This window comes from Rhinolophus sinicus, chromosome 3 (genome assembly GCF_057876585.1).
Source record: "Rhinolophus sinicus isolate RSI-liver-muscle chromosome 3, RSI-T2T, whole genome shotgun sequence".
Classification (NCBI taxonomy): Eukaryota; Metazoa; Chordata; class Mammalia; order Chiroptera; family Rhinolophidae; genus Rhinolophus; species Rhinolophus sinicus.
In genome coordinates this window covers 47,991,757-48,017,954 of record NC_142503.1, presented here as the reverse complement: position 1 = coordinate 48,017,954, position 26,198 = coordinate 47,991,757, and the positions used below count along the sequence as shown (strand labels likewise).

General features: G+C 36.0%; 1 protein-coding gene across 1 annotated transcript in view; it reads left to right on the top strand.

The window, feature by feature from the left end:
* Nucleotides 1-26,198, top strand: part of ANKRD31 (ankyrin repeat domain 31) — a 126,378-nt gene that overhangs the window by 67,436 nt on the left and 32,744 nt on the right. The window contains exons 13-19 of the mRNA XM_074329204.2: nucleotides 673-725; nucleotides 1,895-3,398; nucleotides 3,994-4,161; nucleotides 8,695-8,832; nucleotides 9,708-9,850; nucleotides 20,495-20,657; nucleotides 22,001-22,110. Of these exons, the coding sequence (XP_074185305.2) occupies nucleotides 673-725; nucleotides 1,895-3,398; nucleotides 3,994-4,161; nucleotides 8,695-8,832; nucleotides 9,708-9,850; nucleotides 20,495-20,657; nucleotides 22,001-22,110 (2,279 nt within the window). The remainder of the gene's footprint in view (nucleotides 1-672; nucleotides 726-1,894; nucleotides 3,399-3,993; nucleotides 4,162-8,694; nucleotides 8,833-9,707; nucleotides 9,851-20,494; nucleotides 20,658-22,000; nucleotides 22,111-26,198) is intronic.

Genomic DNA, 26,198 nt, shown 5'->3' with positions numbered 1-26,198 from the left:
TGTGTCAGTCCTTTAAAAACAAATTCTTTCCATTCAAGAGTTGTATATGTACTTGATTCACTTTTATTAAACTATATTTTAATAAAAAATTTTCCAAGAGTTAGTTGTTTGAATGCCATTGACTAAGGACTAAGATCTGGTACAAAACAGCCTACTTTTATAGTAAAGAAATAGTTTCACTGATAATTAAAGACACCAAGAGGCAATTAATAAATAGTTCTTTAGAGTAAAAGATTACTTTCTGGTAACCCAGTATTACTAGAAAATAAAAGGGGCAGACTGAACCTTACTAAACAAACATATTAGGAAATGACAATAATTCAATTAACTATGAAGTAATTTTTTGCCTTATAAAAGTAGCTTTCATACAGTTAAATATCTGGGTATATCTGTGGGGAATATAAAAATACTGAGTTCAGTGCCCATCTTTAGCATTATTTTTGGGGTCTGTTTTGCTTTTTCCACACAAATGTTTTCAGGTCTTTCAGGATAGTATTTGGTTTCCAATAAATATGGAAATTATAGGACTGTTATATGTTCCAATTTTAATAGAAAATGTTTGCATAATTTCACTTATTCCACTTGGTTTTCTCATAGCAAAGGACTTGTTTTAGAAGTCTAGAGTCTGACCACTGATGGCTGTTTTCTTTGATTTTCTCTTTTTGTTTACAGTTCAAAAGAATAGCAGTGACCCATTAGATACAGAGGATACACACCAGCGCAAGGTATATCTCTGTTTAGCAATAAACATTTTAATTGAATGCACCTGCTGGTTATTTTGTACATCATCAGGGGGAAAGAAAGACTGCTGAAGCATGCATCAGGAGCAGTGACTTCACCTTTGCTGTGAAGACACTGGAATAATTACATGAGAATCAGAGAGTTCTGGGCTGTTAATTCAAGAAGCAACTGAGTAAATGTAGCATATCTGGGAACACGAATATATTGGTAGACATCCTCTTTCTCCTCCTTTTCATGGAGCCATGAGGTTTATCAACCATGTCAAATTTCCTCTGGTCTTAACACAGTAAGAGTCAAAGGTGTCAATCCATCCCTTCAAACTTTACATGGTGAGCGATTACTCTTTATCTGTTGCTTGGATTGTAGTGAGTGAGAGGAAGCAGTGTCTTTGTTTTAATCTTAGCAGCCCACAGTAATCTTTCCATACAGACCAATTTGGGAGCCTGTCTTCTTGTTTTTAAATCCCTTCTGCTGCTGCCCTACCTGTAGTCTCTCACAGACACCAAAGACACAGACAATAGTTTAGTGGTTACCAGAGGGTGAGGGGTGGTGGTGGGAGATGAGGGTAAGGGGGATCAAATATATGGTGATGGAAGGAGAACTGACTCTGGGTGGTGAATACACAATAGGCTTTATAGATGATGTAATACAGAATTGTACACCTGAAATCTATGTAATTTTACTAACATTTGTCACCCCAATAAATTTAAAAAACAAACAAACAAACTGTCTTAATTCTAGCTCTGTCTGTATAACAATTGGGAGGGAAGAGTATTTCTAAAGCATTCTTGTAAAGTAAGGAAACTTTTATCTGATTATTTCAAGAAGCTATAAAAATTAAGTAGATTAAAATATTTTATTATATTTAGTAAGATTGATAGAGCTAAAATACTGGCAAAAAGAAGTTGAAATGTACAGCAGGAAAGAAAGATTAGTACACATATGGTACTGAGTCTGAGTCTCTCACATTTGCCTTTCTTCTGTTAGTCTACTTTTCTGAAATACCAGGTTGGATATATCACAGCATGCCTGTGGTTAGATCAAATCATAAAACTGAATAGAATAATAGTTTGATTTACGAATAATCCAGAATGAATCGAGTGTAGCACTACAACTGAAAACTAAAGCCTAACTATATATTTTGTTTCTATAGAAACCAAAATTCAATTCTAAAAATTGTGTTGGGTTTGTTTGTGATGAAAATTTCAACGGACAGAAGCCAGAACATGTAACGGTTGATAAAATAAGCAAAGAGGGTTTATTTTTGAAGAAAGACGATATATATGAACATTACCAAAAAGATTCCACAAATACAAAATTTGGTAAATTCAAGCATAAGGGATCAACTCTTGACCAAATATATTCTACAGGACTCAGAAAGGACAATCTTCATAATGTCAAAAATCCAAGCACAAATGTGTCTAAATATAAAGGAAGAAGAAACACACCACATAAAAGGACTGAAGTGGATAATGCAATCCAAGAAAGCAATGCAAGAAAGACAAGAGCTGTCTCTTCTTCCAGAAGAATAAACAGATTAGTTACTCATCAGCAACATATTCTCCAAACCCTCGATGACCTCCCAGAAGAATCACGTAAACCTTCTAGCCCAGGTCTGTCAAGCCTGAAAAATGGATTATGCAACAGTATTGAGGCTTGTTCAGTTCCCCAAAAGACATATACACAGAGTGCGGATTTATCAGATAATCAAGAAATAAAATTCTTGGAATTAAAATCCGTTGACCATGCTAAAGCTGTTTCTTTCTCAGGACCTTCTTTACATACAGAAATCAAGTTACCGGTCGTTACTACAGATCAGCAGCCTCATACTCACCAAGAACTACAGAACATTAGCCCTTATAAATCTCATGAAAACAGTAACTCTAGTGAAAAAACAGAGAGCCTTAATAAGTGGGAAAATTTTAATGATGATGATCATAGTGATTGCTATATCTCTGAGACGACTGTATCATCTAAGAAGGTGATAAGTTCTACAGGTTGCAAAAACCGCTATAATTATAAAGAGAACATAACAATTAGAGAGGAAATGGATTTTCAACAGTTTTTACCTCCTGAAGACCATTTTTCACAGGAAGGTAAATCAAAATCAGGCAGCCTAAGCATTCTTCCACAACAGGAAGCTGCTAATTTTTCTGATTCAGATAATACAGCAGTTTCTGAATCACATGTTGCAAATTATGAACAATGCGTATGTGGAACTTCTTTTGATCACCCACATGACAATCCTGAGCATATTTCCCTGGCTTGTACAGGAACACTTTCGACACATGAAGTTTCCAGGTTTACTAGTCATGTGGAACAATCCAAAAGGCCTCAGGATTGTAGCCCCAGAGCACCAACTCCTTTAATGAATCAAACAGTTACACATATTGTGGGAAAGGTGAATAAGAAAGAAGGCACTAAAAGGAATTACACTGACAAAGGCCAAAAACCAAGTTCTTCAAATAGGTCTTTATCCACAGATATTCATTCTCAAGTAATAGAAACAACTGAAGTTGAAAAAAGGAGACAAGGCCTTCCAGAGAGTGAAATCATACATAATGCAGGTTTTTATTCCACTGACAATATGAATAATGAATTGACCAACATCTCACAACTTAGTCAAAGAGAAGAGAAGGAAATTTCTCACCAACCAGGTGAGAAATACTACTAGGTATCAGTAGTATTGCTTGATTTGTACACACTTCCTACAGATTCACTTATTTCATAGAAATTTCCAAATGAATTTCTCTCACCCTATGCCCAAAGTGACCAGAACGAGGACATGTGGGCCATAATTTTGGGATTCTGTTAATTAGTTAAGTAATACTGTTTACTTTGAAAGTCAAACCATTATTATCAAAGATGGTTGCTAAATTGATAATGACAAAAATTAATAAACACCATTTCTATCGATTTTTTATGTTTATTTTTAGTATAGACTTTTCTTAGTATCAGAAACCTAACAGGAAATTGTTTTTACATTTTTGCAATAGGAAATTGTTAGCTCTTTTGATTTCAACAATTCACTGTATTCCCACCAGATGTATCCAGCAAACTAATTTAAATTTGTTATATGAAAACATTTTTAAAGGCTTCCAATTCCTTAAAAAACACACACACACAAGAAAAAACCCAAACAGTCCAGCTAGGAGCAGAATGTTGGAACAATTACATGACTAGAATCTTTTCTAGTCGTGTAACCAGTAAGGAGAACTACCACACTGATAACTGCAAATGTTTGCTTTTCAGATGAGGAATTAACTAATAATATTAACGGAGATGAAAACACTGTAAGAAATTGTGAGGAGGAAAAAGGAAAAACAGATTTAGAAATTCATATACCTACTAACATCCAAGAATACAAAGTTCATAATTTTAGGAAAAGACAAAATTTCTTGAAAGCTGCCTGCAGCAAAGGTTCGTATTCCTATACTTGTATAGGTAAAAGTGTACATGGCCAAGCCCAGCAATCCACTCTCCTTCAGAGAATTTCTAAACTTGCATATTTACTGTTTGTTTTTTTAGTCATTCACAAGTTTATAAGATTACTTCATCTATGTTTTTCAGATGGTTTTACTGTAAAGCACTGCTTGAGAATCTATTAGTCTTCAGATATATTCTTGTCCTGTTTGTGACCATGATTTCTAATTTGTTACGCTAGAGGAGATAAGATAAACAGCAGAGACAGCAAGAATATTGAGTCGGGGTAGCAGGGGTGAACTGCGTCAGATCTCTTAGATACTTCCACTGAGCCTTTTTAACATAAAGGAAATTAAAGAAGCAGAGCCACTAGTTTCTTTGTGTCGTATGAATAAACTGTGTGTGTTTAGCAGTATGCACAAGCTAACTATCCTTTGATAGTTGTTGGGCCTAGTTCTATGGTTAGCAGTAGGCTGGACCATTTCAAGTTAAATATTAAGCACTGAAAAATTAATTTGTCTACTGTCTAGTAAGAGATAGGAAAGAAACTGGATTAGGCATTCTCTGTGAACCTTCTCCCATTGTCCCCCTCTCATGTAAACTGAAGACCTTATATACATCTCCTGTAGTGAGTTGAATGGTAGCCCCCAAAAACATACGCCCATGTCTGAAGCCCTGGAACCTGCAATATTGTATCAAAGAATGACTACTGTGTTTCCCCGAAAATAAGACCTAGCCAGACCATGGGCTCTAATGCGTCTTTTGGAGCAAAAATTAATGTAAGACCCGGTCTTATATTATGTTAGATAAGACATAAAGTCTTATATTAATTTTTGCTCCAAAAGACGCATTAGAGCTGATTGTCCAGCTGGGTCTTATTTTCGGGGAAACACGGTATTACCTTATTTAGAAAAAGAAACTTTGCAGATGTAAGTTAAGAATCTTGAGATAAGATTATCCTGGATTGTTTGCATGGGCCCCGAACCTAATGACAAGTGTCCTTATAAAAGAAAAGCAGAGGGAGATTTGAGACACACAGGGGAAGAAAAGAGAAGATGATATGAAGATAGAGGCAGAGGAGCAATGTAGCCAAAAGCCAAGGAAGCCGAGGAATGCTGATATCCATCAGGATTTGGAAGAGTCAAGGAGGGATTCTTCCTTAGAGCTTCCAGAGGGAGTGCAGCCCTACAGACACACTTCTCATCTCCTGAACTATGAGATAATAAATTTCTGTTGTGTTTCATCTTTTTTTTTTAAGAACACAGTGCCTAAATAAGTAAGCATTTGCTTGATTGAACTAATAAATAAATTGAACTGCCCAAGAAGAGAGAATTCCAAATACTGACATCTGGTAATTACCTAATACAAAGGCTGGTTTACCTCTTGATCACCCAGGGGTGAATTTAACCAAGCTCAGAGCTCTGCTGCACTCCCCTCACCCTCCACAGATTTCCAGTCAGCATTTTAGTTTCTCTCATTTATTTTCTCTCACTGATAGCCAAAAATGAACAAATAGCCAAAAATCGACAAGTATCTGTAGAAAACCCAGTATAAAAGAGACATCAAGGTGACCTAAACAGACCAAAGGAACCCATAAAAAAAAAAACAAAAATAATGCAAGAATCAGAATATATCTAAAACTGTTTTTAAAAGGCACAGGAAAGAAACAGAGAACAATACAGAGAGCGCTTAGATGTTAAAAATATAATAGAATTTTTAAAAATATAGGTACCTATAGCAGGGTTGGAAGCTAAATCTTTCCAAGTTTTCTATAAAGAATAAAAATATAGAAAACTAGAAAATGAGAGAAAAGATAAGAAAATTAGAAGATCACTCCAGGATATCCAGAGAGAACAGTGAAAATAAGAAAAGAAATCGTCAAAGAACTAATTCAAGAAATAAAGGGCAGAAGTTTCCATATTGAAAGGGCCCACTAAGTGTTCAGTACAATAAACAAGACATCTCATGTGAAATTTCAGAACAAAGATAAAAAGATCCTAAGAACTTCTAGAGAGGAAGAAACAGTTCACATACAAAGGAATAGACAGCTGAGTATTTCTTAATAGCATTATATTTTCTTAATAAGTAAGTAAATAAATAATACTTTATTAAATATAAAGTATAATGCTATTAAATACTCAGCTTTAACTACAGTGGACTTTATAAAGAATATTAGTGTGAGTCCCATTTGTTGTCTTTTCAATTTCTGCCAGATTTTTTTTCAAATTTCACTTAAATGCTGTAGAAATTTATGACAACAATAACACAGCAGTTTTTGAGTTTTTGCCCCAAAATGTTAATTGCATGCTTACCTACTTTGCTACAAACACCAGGAACACGGTGAAATTTGTACCATCCACAATAAAAATTACTGGGAGATATTTTTCAATTCAAACTTGCAATCTGCAAGCCTACTATCTTAGACATTTTATCACTTTAAAATATATTCTATATATAATGTGAAATTTATACATTACATATATGTAATATGTTTTTATTCTTCCAATATAGAATTTCTGAGTGCAAATTTCTAAAGAGCAATATATATATTTTTTTGTCTGGACGTCAATAGATGATAGACGTGAGGCTTTCAGTCTTCCCTATGATTCATATAAACGAAGGATCCATCTCTTAGAGAGTAATCCTATAATCTTTGTATGTCTTGTCCTGAAATTATATGCCTGGTTGCTAGCATTTAGGAAATAGGGCAGAGTAAGAGTCCCATGGTTTAATGCTGTGTTTCCTCAAACCTTATCTTGCATCAGACTCACCTGGAAAGCCCATTAAAATGTAGATTGCTGGGCTCTACCATCAGGAATTTTGATTCAGTAGGTGTATTAGTTATCTTATTAGTGCATAACAAATTATCACAAGCTTAGTAGTTTCAAACAACACAACTTGATTCTTATGGTTTCTGTAGGTCAGGAATTAGTCATGGATTAGCCAGGTCTTCTGCTCAGGATCTTTCACAGGCTACAATCAAGGTGTTGGCCAGGACTGGGGTCTCATCTGAAGGCTCAGCTAGGGAAGGACCCACTTTCCCCACTTTCAAGCTCATGTGATTGTTGGCAGAATTCAGTTTCTTGAGGGTTGTGGCCATCCTGTGATTAACCTTAGTTTCTTGCTGCCTGGGCTCGTTCAAGGTAGCCAGGTGTTTCATCAAAACATGCATGCTGAAGGCAATAGAGCAAGTCTACTAGAAAGACAAAAAAATGTTATGATTTTTTTGTAATCTAATCAAGGATTGGTGACAAGCAAATTTCACAAGAGGAGGGTATTATACAAGACTAAATACCAGGAGATAAGGATCAGCAGGAGCATTCTTAAAGTCTGCTGTCCAGAGTAGGCTTAGGGTGGGCGGAAGAATTTGCATTTCTAACAAGTTTCCCAGCTGATACTGATACTGCTGATCTGGGACTCACTTTGAGAACTACTAGTTTAATATTTCTGTTTCATCAGCATAATCCTCTACTTTGCCTTGTGTCTCAGTCTGAAGTTTCTCTAATGCAGTTTCTACAGAAAATAAATCTTGAGATTCCTGGCTTGGGGATGGGGCCCTGGGGTAAGAGGAATGGTTACCAGGCAATTTGGGGTTGGGAAAGGCAACTTGGAGTCTCAACTTTTCTATATATTTATTTTTAGTCAATCTCCTATTTCCAGCTCTACTTCACACACACACTGCCTTTCATGGTGCCTCGTGCCCCCAAGTACTGTGCCTGGGTTCAGATGGGCTCCCTTCCTCTGCAAAATCATTTTGCAGGCACTTGGGCTGGAGCATTACCCACTCTGCCAAGTCAGTTAACTCTTCTCCATCAGTGACTTTCCAGTGCTCCAAAATGTGTTGATGTCTTTGTCCTCTGTTGTTTCTTCTTCCATTTTCTTCATGTGATATATTTTTAAAAATTTTTACTATTTTAGCATGGTTTGGGGAGGAAATTGGGAGAAAAAAAAACCATGTGATTAGTTCACTGTTTTTAGCTACAACTTAAGCCAAACTTATATTGCAAGGAAAAGGTAAAAAAAAAAAAAAAAAAAAAAAAAATCTTTAGATAATATATTGTGCTTCATTTTTTATTAAAGAAAAATAAACAGTAGGCCATAGTTTCATTCTTGGCATATTATGGGATCAGAAACATACCCATTGAGATAGAGAATAGCTGTATAAAGAGGATTTTTTCTAAAACCACAATTTTTTTTTTTTAGAAAAAATTTATCCATTGCTAAAGGACTACTTTAGAGTGAAAAGGGTGTAGAACTGATGCAAGTTTATGTATCGTAATCAAGCATGTGATAGAGCGACTGAACAAGTGTTAGAATGAACTCAAAGTAATGTGCTTGGATGCCCTATAATTTCTTCACAAGTTATATTTTAAAACGGTAACAGTGATGATAATATTAGTTAATGTATGTTTCTGTGTAGTGCATCCCACTTAGGATATTTTGAGAAAGTTGGCATGTTTTTCTAATCTCCTTTGTAATAATCAACATTTGGCAAAAAAGAAGCCTCAGTTTTGCTTGGCAAACTTACAGAAATGAAAACATCTGGGATCAATAAGAGGAATGCCAGAGGGAAAAGCCGGCTTCATTTGGCTGCCAGAAGAGGAAATTTGTTTCTGGTGAAAGCTCTAATAGAATCTGGAGCAGATGTGAATCTAAAAGATAATGCAGGTTTGGATTTTTTAAATTTTAATTGTCTTTATAATTTGAACTCACATTTTACACACACCCCATTTTGAACCTGGCTAAATAACTAACTTTGAACAATCTTTTTTTTTTTTTTTTTTATAATATATTAGTTGAATAGTCAGATTTATATATTGGTTCCTGCCAATTGCTAAAATAACCTCTTCTAAACAGTTTTTAACATGCATTTGGGAACATTCAGTGGGAGTCCACAGAATGGAGAGTAAAGGAAGCTTTATTTAGGCCTTTTCCTTCGAGGCCTTAGTACCATTCCCTAACTTTGGAGAGAATGCAAAATGTTTCCCATTTCCTGTCTGTTCTTCCCTTTCCTCCTCTTTTTCTACTGTTTCTTTCCTCTCCTCTCCCTTGTTTTTATTTTAACCCTCCAGTTTTAAATTGATCTAACATTTTGCTCAACACAAAAGAATCTTGTATGAGAAATTCCAGAGGGAAAAGCTCAAAGATTAATTGAATCAAATGTCATTTTAAAGAGAAATGTGACTGTGCAAAGATACAAGTAAGAAAGTCAGACATGATCTTACTCTATTTTAATATCTGAGTTGAAACAAATTGACATTATTAGTATTTACTCTGGTCCCATTATATTTTATGTTCTGTGAATCTTCACAGAACACTTGTGTCAACAAATATTTTTGATGAGATCGATTTGTTTTAAAAAATGAAACTTACACATTTTAAGGCCATAGTTTTCAGTATTATTTTTTGTCCAATACTTAGTATATGTTTGAATCAATATAGATATTCAGTCCATTAGTGCAAATAAACTTAATAAACATATTACATGAATATTGATTTGTAAGCAGCAGCTTACTTTGCTTTTTCTTTTTTCCTTTTCTTAGGTTGGACACCACTACATGAGGCATCTAGTGAGGGATCTGATGATATAATTGTAGAGTTGTTAAAAGCTGGTGCGAAGGTTAATTGTGAAAATTTAGATGGAATTCTACCCTTACATGATGCCGTTGCAAACAATCATTTAAAGGTACAGTGCACACCAATTTGGTTCTTATTACTTTTTCTTAGAAAAATGAGTGAAGAAAATGAAGATTTTTTTCTTTCAAAACAGCTTTGTTTTAAAACATCAGCATTGCCAAGGATTACTAAATATAATTTTTTGACATATTTTTATTAGTTTCAGGTGCACAAAACAATGTAATAGTTAGACATTTATCATTTATGTCCCTCACACAGTGACAACCCCCTCCCCCAATCTACTATCCCTCTGACATAGCACACAGCCACCACATTTCCACTGTCTCTATTCCCAGTGCTGCACTCCGCCTCCCGCAACTATATATATATATATATATATATATATATATATATATATATATATATAAAATTATAGTTGACATAAATGAAGATATTTTAAATTAAGAACTAAAGTGATTCCTTAAAAGATTTTTAAAAACTTCTTAAAATTACAAATGAAGATAAGATACTGCATATAGATTGGAAAATCAGTGTATTAATGAATAATTTTTCCATTGTCTCTTCATCATATAATTCATGTAAGTCAGAATAAAATTAAAGGGTTTAAGAGTAAACACAGGCTATAAGTTGAGTACATTCCATTTAATTGTCTTAAATAATTTGCTGTTGTGTATAAAAGAGTCTAATTAAATTGATGATACATGTGACAGAGAATGCAAGACTTTTTTTAACTCGGAATTTCTCAGTGGGTTTGAGGTTTAAAAGAAATGGATAAAAACACAAGTTGGTTGTTTCCTGGAGGTTGATTGTGTATTTTTATGCTTTGTTTTTCTTAATCAGGCAGTGTGGTAAACATATCAATAAGAGAAAATTACCAGGGTCACTGTTTTAGTAATATTGAATTTCAAATCTAGTCTTTAAAGTTCTTCAGATTTTTAAACTTGCTTTTTGTTTGACAAGCCTTAGGAGAAAACTTTTATTGTTATCAGTGGGCAATATAGATTTCAGAAACAATTATTGGCTTTAAAAAAAAACAGTTAAGGAACCCACCAACAACCACAACATAAAACCAGGGTTCGTATAAAAAAATTCCCTGGATCTCTCACTAACACCTATTTATCTGTTTCTACACATTTTTTAGAGCCTGGTGATTTGTCTTTAATTTTGTGAAAGTATATACCCACTGTTTTCAGCCTAAATGTTGTCATGTGAAGGAATAGTATTATTGAATTTATTATTTGCAATGTTTCTGTGCAGGGAAACCCATTACAAACTCAGTGTCCAAGATTTATATTGGGGGCTGGGCATGCAGGCACCCTCTCTCTCTACCACGTTTCCCCAAAAATAAGAGCTAGCTGGACCATCAGCACTGATGTGTCTTTTGGACCAAAACTTAATATAAAACCCGGTATTATTTTAATGTACTATAAGACCGGGTCTATAATATAATATAATATAATATAATATAATATAATATAATATAATATAATATAATATAATATAATATAATATAATAATGTAATGTAATATAATACCCGGTCTTATTTTAATATAAGACTAAGTCTTATATTAATTTTTTCTCCAAAAGACGCATTAGAGCTGATGGTCCAGCTAGGTCTTATTTTCGGGGAAACACGGTAGTACATAACCAAATTTCAGACTCCCAGAAGCATAAACCACCTTGCTTGTGTAGACAGTTTAAGCACAGTGAATCACTCTTATCAGTTAAGGAAAGCTTTATATCAACATAGGATATTGTGTACCAGCCAAGTGCACAGATTCCAGCTAAAGGCTAACCTTGCAAACAGCCTTTCTGGATAGCAGCAGCCTCAGGCCTGCTATGTTAACTCTTTTCTAAACAGTATTGTATTTAGGTTCTAATTGAAACATATACTATTTTCTAGAACAGCAAAAGACAGAATAAAGCCTGGCCTAATTTTCCTGAGAAAGTTGTATGCCAGCACATAGGACATCTATTATCTCATGGTTGATTTTTTTGCACTATGACCTCAAGGAAGGTCTTTTCTCAGAAATTTTGAGGGGCATTACAAGTTTTCCCTAGGTCCTTTATCAATTCTGTCCTAATCAAATCCTGTGGTGGTTTTTTGTTTGTTTGTTTGTTTTTTGGTGTGTGTGTGTGTGTATGTGTGTGTGTTAAGTTTAACAGTTTTCCCTGTCAGTTTCTCATTTGTCAGTGGCTTCACAGGTGCTGTAAGCATTTCTCCAACATTATTTTAATGTATGACTTCAAGAAATCCTACATCTGTGCGTTATGACTTTGTAATCAATTTAGTGGTGTGTTTCCATTTTATTGTTGGCTGTTTACAACATCAGTGACTAGTGGTAAACTGACCAATGATCAAGAGAAAGATTTTGATTTAATGGATGAAAAAGATGTCATGTTAATGAGCAGGGAAGATGTTTGATTAGGTCAAAATTTTTAAGTTCTTCTTGAATAAGAATTTTCCTATTTTGAAGACTCTAGCTTCCCTCATAGCAATTTGGTAGCTTCAAGGGATGGAGAAAATGATTACTCAGGTAAAGAGAGTCTTCTGTGAAAATAAATGCCAAGAGCTGAAAATTAACCACAGGAAGTAGCAGAAGGGGAGCTTGGTTTAAGTGGATAAAATGCTAAGTTCGATACTGAAAAACTTGAATTCTAGGCCTATTTCTGCTGCTTGAGAAAGAACATCTTTACCCCTGAAATAAGGAATTCGATAGAGAGCTGTGCTGTCCTATACTGTTGCCACTAGCCACATGTGACTATAAAATTACTTAAAATTAATTAAATTAAAAAATTCAACTCTTCAGTTGCATTAATCACATTTCAGGTACTCAAGTAGCTACATGTGGCAAGTAGCTACCATATTGGACTTTGCAGACTAGAACATTTCTATCATCACAGAAAATTCTGTTAGACAGTGCTCTGGTCTAGAGTAGGAATTTTTAATATTTCCTATAAGGGCTAGATTAAACAGTTTAGGTTTTTGGGGCCACATAGTCTCTGTTGCAGCTAATGAACTGCTATTGTAGTGCAAAAGCAGTCACAGATAATATGTAAATGAGCTGCTCCAATAAAACTTTATTTATAGAATCAGGCAACAGACTGGATTTGGCCTGTGGGCTCTAGTTTGCTATTGTGTGATCTAGAGGACCACCTATGTTCTTTCACCCAAGAGGTGATAAAGACAAAGTTTGCTTTTGAAGTAGCCTTCCATATTTCTGTTGCCTTTATTCTAAAGAGAAATATTATATTTGAAAAGAAGAAGATTGTGTTTTTAATGATATTTTAGTGCTGTTGATACTGATACACTGATAACATCTTTCCTTGGAGTTTCATTAACTTTTTCTCTCTGTGACAGTTCTATCATTGGATCATTTTATTTCTGACTCACTTTCTCCCTTTGTCCCTATTTCTTTATCTTGGAATAGGATATTGATATATAAACTGAAAGATTAAAAAGAGAGCAAGAGAAGTAAATATATGGTATTGTAGACCTAATCAGTATCAATTCTATTACACCACATAAATTTAATTCTTAGGTAATTTGTCTTACTCTTATATGACTACATGGAAAGTTATTCAACACCCTATTTTCTTTTTCAGCTTTTAATTTCTTTGTAAATCTTAATTTCTGTTTTATTTTCCGAGGTGGTCACATACTCTACCTTGTAAAATGTAGAGGACAAAAAGATAAGGAAAAGGAGAGTGAGAGAAAAAGGTAAAAGAAAAAGATAAAAAGTGAATAGGGATAGACATTCACTTTTGGACAAGGTGGAATAGCAGGGACAAGGTACACCTTTCCACCTTAACCACTAGAAAAATGAACAACATACGTAAAATTAGTTTTGAGACATTGGGCAACATGCAGCACAGCACAGTGATCCTGAGAAAAAGGAAACAAATGAAATGAATCCTTTGATTGCCCCACCTTATGGACTAGAGGAAGTTTTCAGGCAGAAGCATATGGAAGGAGAAAACATCAGCCCCACAGTCTCAGTGAGTAAAGGAGATAGAATTTGGAGTTTAAAAGGCTCCAACAGCTAAAGTTTATGGGGCAAAATACCAAAGAGAAAGGATCTGCACAGAGAGAACTCTCCTGAGATTTGAAGGGGAATCCCATTGATTCTTTGGCTGATCTACAAATGTGTGTAAGAAAACTACATAAGACTAGGCAAAGAGCCGGCAGGGAGAATTGGCAGAATCATTGCTGTTGCTTAGAGAGGAATGAGAGTAGGTCATGTTTCCATCAGCCAGAGTGGAAGGACCTATTAAAACATGGTAGCATCAAATAGAGGGTATTTCTTACATAATTGGGTCAAATTAGCCCTACACTAAAGGTTTCTCTGGACCCACCTTAACACTTAAACAAAAGTGTCAAGAAGATCATACTGATTCCAAGTAATCTAATTGTGTCTCAAGGTATAAATCAAAGATAAAGCAATAGAAATTATCTAAAATGAAACACAGGAAGAAGAATGACTGAAAAAATAAATAGAACATCAATGTTGTATACTGCATATATAAGTTTAACCCCCAAATGTGGGATGTAGTCAGAAAAATATTTGGAGAATGGAGGCCCAAATTGTCCAGATTTAGTGAAAACAGTATGCTCATAGAACCAAAATCTCAGCAGCCCTCTATTAAAGGAACATGAAGAAAACTGCACCAATGCACACCATAGTCAAATTGCTGAAAACCAATAAAAGAGGGAAAAATCTTTGAAACAGTCAGCATTTTTAAAAAGATACATATGTATCCAGGAACAAATATAAGAATGACAGCCAGTTTCTCACCAGAAACTTTGCAATCCACTGCAAAAAGCAGCAACAACTTTAAATACTGCAGAAAAAAAAAGAAAAGAAAACTTGTCAACCTACAATTTTATACCCAGCAAAGTCTTTCAAAAGATGATGTTGGTGAGGATGTAAAACAATTGGAACTCTCTTATATTGCTTATGGGAATGTGAAATAGTGCTGCTGCTGTGGAAAGCAGTTTGGCAGTTCTTTCAAAAAGTTATACATAGGGGCCAGCTCGGTGGCTCAGGCAGTTTGAGCTCCGTGCTCCTAACGCTGAAGGCTGCTGGTTCGATTCCCACATGGGCCAGTGGGCTCTCAACCACAAGGTTGCCAGTTTGATTCCTCAACTCCTGCAAGGGATGGTGGGCTGCACCCCCTGCAACTAACAACGGCAACTGGACCTGGATCTGAGCTGTACCCTCCACAACAAGGATTGAAAGGACAACAACTTGACTTGGAAAAAGCCCTGGAAGTACACACTGTTCTCCAATAAAATCCTGTTCTCCTTCCCCAATAAAATCATTTTTCTAAAAAAAAGAGAAAAAAGAGTTATATGTAGTTACCATATGACTTAGCAATTCCACTCCTAGGTATAGGAGGTCTGACAATTACATTCGCAAATTTGTTGCAAGGATGTTGCTAACCTTTTGTGATATCAGAGGGATTATTCATTATGAATTTGTACCAACTAGACAAACAGTTAACCAAGTTTACTATTTGGAAGTGCTGAAAAGGCTGCATGAAAAAGATGACTTGAACTTTTCACCAGCAATTCATGGCTCTTGCATCATGGCAATTTACCGGCTCACAAGGCACTGTCTGTGAGGGAGTTTTTAGCCAGTAAACAAATAAGTGTATTGGGACACCCTTGCTACTCCCCTGATCTGGCCCCCAATGACTTCTTTCTTTACCCAAAGATAAAGGAAATATTGAAAGGAAGACATTTTGATGACATTCAGGACATCAAGAGTAATACGATGATGACAGCTCTGATGGCCATTCCAGAAAGAGTTCCAAAATTGCTTTGAAGGGTGGACTAGGCACTGGCATCAGTGGATAGCTTCCCAAGGGTGACCGTAGTGATATTCAGCCATTGCTGAATGGTATGTAGCACTTTTTCTAGGATGAATTCTCAAACGTAATTGTCAAACCTCAATACATAAAAAGCTGATAGAATTAAAAGGAGAAATATACCAACCCACAATCATAGTTGTAGATTGCAATTCTTCTCTTAATAAATTATTTTAAAATACATACCCAGATATAGAAAGCCATAAACAACATTATCAACCAAGTTTATCTATTTGACATTTATTGAGGACTCCAACCACAGTGGCAGAATACACATTCTTTTCAAGTACTCAAAGAACATGCACTAATATGGCCCATATGCTGGGCCATAAAACAAGTTTCAATAATTTTAAGAGATCTGGAATCATGCCAAGTATGTTCTCTAACCAAAATGGAATGAAATTAATAAGTGAAAAATGTCTGGAATATCTCCAAATATTTAGAAATTAAACTACATACTTCTAAATAGCCCATGGGTCACAGAAAAATATCACAAGAAAAATTAGAAAATATTTTGAACTGAATTAAAATAACAATATATCAAAATTTGGGGATGCTCATAAAGCAAATTTAGATGGAAATTTTAAACCTTAAATGCTATGTTAGAAAAGAAGAAAAGTGCAAGAGAATGATGTTAGCAAGATGGCAGAATAGGAGTTCTCCCAACATTTTCCCTCCACCCACCACAGAATATTTGATTTTGGCAGTCATCTAGGAATAAGAGTACCTTTGTGGGAGTCCAGGAAACCCGTGGAGGAGTTCCAGCACTCTGTTGGAGAAAAGAAAAAAAAAAATCTACCAATAGCCACACTGGAGAGAGGAGGAGGAACAGTTTCACTTTGCCCATGTCATCCCTCCCCCAAAAGCAGCATGGCTCAGTGCCAGGAGAAACCCCCCTTCCCCGTCAGTGGTCTGTGATTTCTCCTGTGGGGGAAAGTGAGAGTGTGAGTGTCTGACTTCCCCAGCTGAACAGGATGCTGCTTAAGAGGCCCACTTCTTTTTCACCTCACTCAGATTACTGAAGTGATCTGTAAGATCAAAGGGCTGGGAGAGGCTGAAATACAGCAGTAAAGGCTTAGAATTCATTAGAGAGGTGCTACTAACTGCTGCATTGTTCTTTCTATAACTGATTTGCAGACTCGATCATGAAACCCACCTACAAGATACTGGAGATGCCTCCCCTTCGGATCTCCCTAACTGACTCACTGACATCCCCAATGCTCTGCATACCTCACCCATGTCCCACTCCCATGACCCCCCCCCCCCCAGTATGCATTCCTGTGGACAGCAAGGGTGAGCCTTTGCCCACAGCTAGTAAGCAAGCACGGAAAGCCAGTACAACTCTGCAGGATTTCCAGGAACCACCTTAGAAAAATAAACAAGAGGCTATCAACACCTGGCCTGGTTTCGGGGATCAAGATTGTTCTTAAGAATCCCCATCCCACCACCACTACCTCCACCTCTGCCAAGAAGGAATAAGAAGTATAGATCAAGTGCATCTATAGAGAAGATCTGAGAAAGCCTCAGAATCCCTAGATGGATTGACATGTGAAGATACCTCTCTCCCAAAGCTGGTTAGTACAGACTAGAGAGGTGACTTCTTCAAATGTGAAGATAGCAACGCAAGACCACAAGAAACACGAAAAATCAAGGAAACATGACTCCCAAGGAACACAATAATTTCCCAGTAACCACCCCTAAAGAAATGGAGATCTATGAATTGCCTTACAGAGAGAATTTAATATAATTGTTTTAAGGAAACTCAGTAATCTACAAGAAAACACAGGCAGCTCAATAAAATCAGGGAAATAATACATGAACAAAACGAGAATTTCAACAGATAGATAGAAATCATAAAAAAGAATCTTTCTGTCTACATAAAGATTTGTATTCAAATGTTCATACAGCTTTATTCATAATAGCTAAAAACTATAAAAACTCAAATATCTATTAACTGATAAATGAATAAATTGTTAAAAGTAACGAATTCTTTTTTTCTTAGAATCATTTTCATTACAAGTGTCCTTTGACACTTCTTCACATGCATTGCAGAATGTGTATAACTTCCATTCACAGAAACAACACTGTTTTCAAACTAGGTAAGTAGCAAGTAGCCAGAACAAACTATTGATACACACAATTATATGGATGAATCTCAAAATCATCATGCTAATTAAAAGAAGCCAAACACAAAAGACTAACTACTAAATGATTCCATTCATATGAAATTTCCGTAAAAGGCAAAACCTCTAGTGATTGAAGCAGATCACTGATTGCCAAGGGCCAAAGGGTAGTTGGAAAGGATTGACTGCAGAGGCATACTAGATTTTTTTGTGATGATGGAATGTTTCTAATTCAGATCGTAATAATAAAGTTAGTGTAAAAAAAAATAACAGGCAAGGGGCTTACTTCTTGGTCACCTAACTTTTGCCTAGCTCTTTGTTTGCTCGGGTCCACCTATCGTATTACCTGGGACTGTCTCCCAACTTTATGTAACCTTTCCTGTTTAGTGCCTTTCAGCCCTGTTGTTGTTCTCTTAGACTGTTTCCTTTTAATGTATTACTGAAAAGCAGCTGTTCAGGGGTTTATTTTCTCAGAGCCTAGTTCTCTGCATATATTTCAAACTAATATATTAAATTCACGCATGTTAATATATTAAAGTCCAAGATCTAAAGGAAGGCCTAGTCTTAACACACAGGCCGAATGTCATTATTAATATGGCTTAAGTTTTTAAGAGTTTAGAAAAGCTTTCTTTTCCAAAAATAGCTTTCTCTTTCCCCCATATAGTACTGGAAAGATGATCTAAGGAATCTGTATTTTTTTTAAAGATTTCATTGGGGAAGGGGAACAGGACTTTATTGGGGAACAGTATGTACTTCCAGGCCTTTTTTCCAAGTCAAGTTGTTGTCCTTTCAGTCTTAGTTGTGGAGGGTGCCGTTCAGCTTCAAGTTGTTGTCCTTTCAGTCTTAGTTGTGGAGGGCGCAGCTCAGCTCCAGGTCCAGTTGCCGTTTCTAGTTGCAGGGGGCACAGCCCACCATCCCTTGTGGGAGTCGAACTGGCAACCTTATGGTTGAGAGGACACACTCCAACCAACTGAGCCATCCGGGAGCTCAGTGGCAGCTCAGTTCAAGGTGCCGTGTTCAATCTTAGTTGCAGGGGGCGCTGCCCACCATCCCTTGCGGGACTCGAGGAATCGAGCTGGCAACCTTGTGGTTGAGAGTCCATGCTCCAACCAACTGAGCCATCCAGGAGGCAGCTCAGCTCAAGGTGCCGAGTTCAATCTTAGTTGCAGGGGGCGCTGCCCACCATCCTTTGTGGGACTCGAGGAGTTGAACCGGCAACCTTGTGGTTGAGAGCCCACTGGCCCATGTGGGAATTGAACCGGCAGCCTTCGGAGTTAGGAGCATGGAGCTCCAACCTCCTGAGCCACTGGGCCGGCCCAGGAATCTGTATTTTTTATAATTCCACAGGTGACTTTAATTATCACTCAGGCATGGAAACTACTGGATTGAGACACTTCTCACTTCATCTTTCGAAAACAAAACACACAAAATACCTTTACTTGAACTTCATTAAGGTGTATCAAAAACCTCTGCAGGAGACTCTTTCCATATGCCACTATCTACTACCGTCTGTTATTACCTCAGTTGGTTTTTTCACCTCTCTAAGGCAAAAAAGGGGATTATGGGACTAGTTTCATTAAGAGCCCACTCTGTGCTGGGAACTTTACAAGGGCTTACATTTAATCCTCATTGGTGATAAAAATAAGATTCAGATGGTAAGTAACTTGCCCAATGACAGAGCTAGGAAGTAGCAGGAGTGAGTTCTGTATGCTTGACTTGAAAACAAACGTTTTCCTTTATGCTGTGCTGTCTCTAAGCTGATGGAACAAATGAGGGGCTATCCTTGTCATTTCTGCTGGCTCCTTTGCTCCTAAATGTCTCTGCTTCTCCATTCCTGGACAGAAGCAGAAAGAGAAAATCTACTAGTGCGTCTCTATTTTAACAAAATCCTGACCATCTTTTCCTACTCAGAAGGTGATGTTTCAGCGGTTTGAGGCACTTGCTTGCCTCATGCAAATGGAATCACTGGCTGCTTTTTACTCATTGACTTATACCATAAATTAATTAATGGCCATTTTTAACTTTGATCAATTACAATCTGCCAAAACACAACTTTGAGTTTTTTAGGGAAACCTTATTGATACTAGAAACTTATTTTGCCCCTAGAATGTCACAGTCTCTTGGATCTCAGTTTCCTCTTCTGTAAAATGACTGAGTTGGAGTAGATTGTTTCTAAGTTTCTTTTTATCTTTAACGTCTGTAAATATAAATCAGTTATTTAGGACATAATGTAATAATGTATTTGCATGGACATTATTAGAATGGATATTAGGTTCCCAGGCTAGCTCATAAAACCTCTATGAACAAGTACCTGAAATATAGTCCAAATAGAACTTCATTCAACTATGTTTAATGGCAATTTATAATATAATACAGACCCGAGAAGATTCTTGCTCCCTTCTGCACGCCATCCTCCAGCAGTAGGGGTGGGGGACAAAGAGCTCTGTTAAAGAGATAGAAGCCTCTTACTGCAATGAATGGTACTTTCCTGTCATCGTGTTTGGTTCTCCGATGGGAACAGATTAAGCCAAATCAGTGGATCCATTTAGAGTTGTCATATCAAATTTAACAAAAATTTCCTTGGCCAGAGTGTGAAAACTTTTTTGGATAACTGTTGGTGGTTGGTAGTGGTGTCTTATAATGAAAGCAGAAATTATCGATCTGTTTATAGAGATAACTTTGGAAAAATACCTTCTAGGCAGCTGAGATTCTACTACAACATGGAGCAAACCCTAATCAAAAAAATCAAAAACAGAAGACTGCTTTAGATGAAGCAGATGATGAAAAAACGAAAGCGCTGCTAAAATCTTACGGTGCTATGGAGAGTGGTAATAGAGATGACAGTAACGCTGTGCTCACTGGTACGTATGTCGGTATTGCTCGCTGTTTTATACAGTTGTACACCTCTGCTTAGAAAAAGAAAATCTTCATGTTTGTTATGTAAATTGTTTTATAACTAGGGATAGATGTTTTGTATGTTTATGAAACTCTTGAAAAGCATTATTTATTTTTAGAAAATAAATAATTTCCAAACTTGGTTTAATTTATAGATCATATGATACTATTGGATTGGAGTTACATGTTGAAATGAAACCCATGTCGTTCATTAAATAAACATTAATTTCCCTAATATTAGGTCTGAGATAGAGATGTAACTGAAACTACACATTGGTTTACTTGGAATGGTGATGTAAAATGATGACATTATACTACTGAGGACTTTGCAACTAAGAGTTCATTACTTCAGAATCTGTAATGATTCATGTAAAAGTTGGACTGATACCAAATTTTAAAGAATCTAATGTTCTAATGATAGAATATAACTTTGTTAAGCAAATATATTATATGTGTGTGTAATATATATTATAGTGAAAAGAATATTTCAGGGGAATGTACAGCCAGCAGAATTTTATGAACTATTTTTAGCAGTAGTTTACATTTAAGTAATATAATGAATTAGCTATAAGAAACAGGCATTTAGTGAACACTAGTTTAGAGAACACATTTGTTGAGTACCTGTTATGCAAACCAGGCACTTGCCCATGAAGAGCTTCCTGTCTTGTGGGGAGACCAACCAGCAAAAAGGCAGTTAAACAGTTTATTAAGTGTTGAGAAGGGATTGTTCTTAATTTTCCCTTTTGTTTGAGCCTTGATTTATAAAGGAAGAAACCTAGTAACATAATTCACATATTTCTGTGGTCAGAAATCCCAAAGGGATGAGTGGTATAAGATACAATAGTTATATGGGAGGAAATACAGAATGGGAGGAGGGTGAGAGAGAAATTTACAGAGACAGTGAATCATAGTGATAGTGATTAAGAGGGTGGACTTTTAAGTCAGATCTGGTTTCAATACTAACTAGCTGTCTGACAATTAATTACACAACTTCCTGAATCCCTTTAAGCTTCACTTTTCTCTTCTGTAAAATGCGTATCTCATCCATTTTCTCCCTGGTTTCATATGACAATTAAATAAGATGATTCAGGGAAAGAGTTTTATTTCTAGCATGTGATAAGTACTCAGTAAATGCTAGCTGTAATTAGTCAGTTGATAATAATAAATACCAAGGTGCTGGACAACATTAAGATATTATAATAATTGTAGACTTAATTTATCCTTCCCATACCTGTCACCATTACAGTTGACAAAATGAAGCTAAATTTTTGCACATTCTTATAATATTTTCTCATTTTATTTTTTAAAGTAAAAGTTTCTACTGTCCAGTCCAAAAGACAGTGTTTTTGTGATGACTGCAAAACTGTTGAGCCACCTTCTGTTTCATACCAAGAAAACACAAGAGAAAGCCTTCTTGTGGTAAGTGAAGTTGAAATCCTTTGTCCGTCAGCTGAGAAAATGCCATTCTTTGGGCCAGCCAGCCTTTGGCTATTGGCAGCAGTCTTTCCATTTGAAGGACATGGGGATTGAAAATGGTTTTTTGTCATAAGAAAATATAGCATAACTGAACAGAATAAGCCAAGAAGATATGTTATATGGTTAACTCTTGATTATCTGCATTGATTAAGAATTAAAAATAGCTGCTGTGTTGTACACCTAGGTTTGGTTCATTGGCTCCATCTTATCCCACAGACGCTGCCACTGCCATAGAGTGTCTTCACTCACTCACTTCCTAAAAGTATCTAGGATACATACTAGGTAGAAAAGACCCTGAAACCCAGACAGAGAAGAGGAAATCTGGTTTATCTAACCTGGATCCCACATGGTTTATAGTGATAGTGTTTGCTATGTGAGAAACTCCTCATGTAAAGGTATAGTTTTGCAAAAATAGCATAGTAGTTGCTCAGTAAAATACATATTAATTGATATGATGTGTATCCTAGTTTGACAAAAACACAAAGCAGACTAGACACTAATAACTTAAGCAAAGTGGCATCCTCAATGAAATATTATTTTGAATAAGACTATATTGATTAGATTTCTCTTACATACTTTCTGTTAGTGTAGAGCGGGAGAATGTCAGTCATTGAACCTAAATTATGATCAATCATCTAATTTATACCCTAAATATTTTAAGCAGTATTCAAACTAAATTGCATTTGCCTGAGCACTTTGAAATATTTTGCATTGTTTCCTGGTATCGGTTGTAATGGATGAAAAGTCAACACTCAGTCTAATAGTCATTTCCTTGTAGATAATCTCATTTAATCTTGCAGTATTTAAGATTTTTCTCTTAGTCTTTTATGTTCTACAGTTTTACTAGGTCCTATCTAAATGTGGGTGTGTTTTTATTAATTATACTCAGAACTACTCATGCTCCTTTAATCTGAAGAAACATTTCTCCTTTGTATTCTGGTAACTCTCAGCACCTATATCTTTGAATATTGCCTCTCCTCCATTCTCAGTATTCTCCTTTCTTGGAGCTCCTATTTAGATATCTGTTAGACCCATCTCCATGTCTCCAAATATGCTTTTCATATTCTCCATCTTTTTAACTCTTATTATATTCTGGGTAATCTACTTTGATCTCTCTTTTAATTCATAATTTCTCTCCTCAAATATTTCTAATCTATTTAACCTATACATTGAGTCTTTAATTTTAATGATTGTGGGGGTTTTTTATTTCGAGAAATTGTATGTTTCCTTTTCAAATTTTTGTTTAAAAAACAAAACAAAAAGACTTTTCTGCTCTTGTCTTACAGTATTGATAGCATTGGAAAATATATATTTCCAAATGTTTTTAAAGGAATTTTAAACTCTCCTCTGACTTTTTCATGATGACATAATTCTTCATGTGGTTTACAATTTTTTATTATAATCTCATTTCAATGATGGTTGTTTTCTCGGGGAATTTTAATGTGTCTTGGCTTTGTGTTCAACATTTGCCTCTACTGGGACCCTAGAGGTTTGTCAGTTACACACTATTTTTTATGCTAATTTCTGCATTTGGGTTCCTGAACCACATATTGTATAAATTTAGTTCTCATATATACATTTGTGACAAAGTTTTGGGTCTCTACTTTTCAACTCAAAGCCCTGGGTGGGTGATAGTAACGTTTTTCTTTCTTTCCTTTTTTTTTTTTTTATTAAAGTTTATTAGGGTGACAATTGTTAGTAAAGTTACGTAGGTTTATGGATGAAAGTAGAGTTTTTCTAATCCTTATTTAACCTAGAGCACCCACTCTAGGCCACTAGCTTTATGCAAGGACTCCATTCTAGCTCCCTCCTCAGGTGGGCCTGAGGCCTTATCTCCTGTCCTGTGTGGGCATTAAAGACCCAGCCCCTAATGTCTGTGTTTGTTCTAGATCCCCCATGGGCCACTGCTAGCTTTGTTTCTGGAACCAGGGCATTTCCCTTCCTTTTTCCATGCATAGCTGTGTGCATGTTTAAAGCTTATTTTGTCCAGTGTTTCCATGTGTTTGGAGTAGACTGGGGTCCTTCTATATCAGCTCAGCCCACGTTATTGACCATAAATATGTTTAAGGTATATTTTCAGGTAAAGATTAGAACATTATGTAAAAACTGCTCTTTATTAACAACATAGGTATTTGCTTCAGGAATAATGTATATCATTTTAGATGACAGGTCTCAGAGAAAATGGACTGGCGATAGAGGAGTATAAAGAAAACCAACTTTACAAAAAAGAGAAAGAAAAACTCAAAACAAATATGAGGGGGCGGCCAGATGGTTCAGTTGGTTAGAGCGCGAGCTCTCAACAAGGTTGCCAGTTCAATTCCTACATGGGATGGTGGGCTGTGTCCCATGCAATAAAGATTGAAAACGGCAACTGGACTTGGAGCTGAGCTGCACCCTCCACAACTAGATTGAAGGACAACGACTTGGAGCTGATGGGCCCTGGAGAAACACACTGTTCCCCAATTTAAAAAAAAGAAAGAAAGAAATATGAGGACTTTAATTGTTTTTGAATATTGGAGATTTCAAACTAAACTGGGGTGAAGGATGACTCTAGCCACATACAAAGGAAATGATTTTAGTTTGGTGCTACCTTCAAATCACAACCTATATAGGCAGCCTCCTTCCTTTCCCCGTATAAAATAAGGACAGAAGTAATAATAATAATAGTTAACATTCACTGAGTACTTATCGTATGGCAAGCTCGCCTCTAAGTAACTTATTTAGTCCTCATAATAACCCTTCTAGGTAGGTTCTGTTACTATCATTACCTTCCTCATTACAGTTGAGGAAGTTAGAGACGTTATGTAACTTAATCCAAAATTACATTTTTATTAAGTAGCAGTGCCAGTTAAACTCCAGGCAATCTAGCTGTAGAGCTTGTACTCCTCACCACTGTGCTATATTGTACACAAGTGTAAAAGAGGTGTCAGAGGCCAAGGTGATCTGCCATAGTAAAACTAACATCTGGAATAAAATAATAGTGAAGTTTTACAGTAAGCAGAATATGAACTGTCTAAAGCTGCTTGTTCTAAAGACATGTCCTAGGTTAGGATGTTTTTAGAGATAAATAAGCAATAATAAAGGGCTATGAAGGAGAGTCTTGGAGGGAAGATTATGCTGGACCCTCCATGATAGAATGTGGAGCTAATGTGAAGAGTTATGGCTCATGGTGGCTGAGACTAGGTGCATCCACAATATAAAGCGAAACAGGAAAGTCAGCATCAGAAATTGTTTTTGTTATCCTAACCTGTAGGTAGAGGCTTAGCCTGGGTACAACGTCAGACCTTTAGTTTGTTTTTATAACCATAGCCATTCAATGTAAACAGAGATAAATCTCGTTTTTGGGGGGGCTTTTTTTTTTACATATTTATATTTTATAGTTTCATTTTGATTTATTTCATAAATGACAGCAGTGAGATTGCTTTTCCACATAATTGGATGGTTTTATTATGTGCATTTTCCATATCCCTTGTGGGCACCAAAGTAAAATTTCAGAGCAACATTTCAGAAGGCTTTGAGGAACTACACATTTTAAAAATGAATGTATATTGAAAATATATTAAAAGACAGATAAGATGAGTCAATCCATCAGTTTTCATCTATTGAGCAACAACTGTATATCCAACAGTGTGGAAACCATACACCAATATAAAAACCATGCTCCTGCCTACAAGATCTGATTATCTTGATGGAGAAACATAATGTATAAGACATGTATATTAATACTAAATTCTGTAGCACTGAAATTCTTAAGTAATTCTGAGAAAGGAGAAATCAGTATGAATTAGATTAGTCAGAGGTTTCATGTATGAGATGGGTTTTATATAATAGCAAGCAATATTGATTGAGATCTTATGTTGGCTGGCACTGTCCTAAGCACTATGTGTGTTACTCACTTGAGGCAGGGAAAGGATAAGTAACTTGCTGGAGTCACCCGCCTAGGAAGAGATGGAGCCAGAATTCACACCCAGGCAATCTGATTGGAGAGTTCACCCTGTGATTCCATCTCTCATAAGAAAGAGGGAGATCTG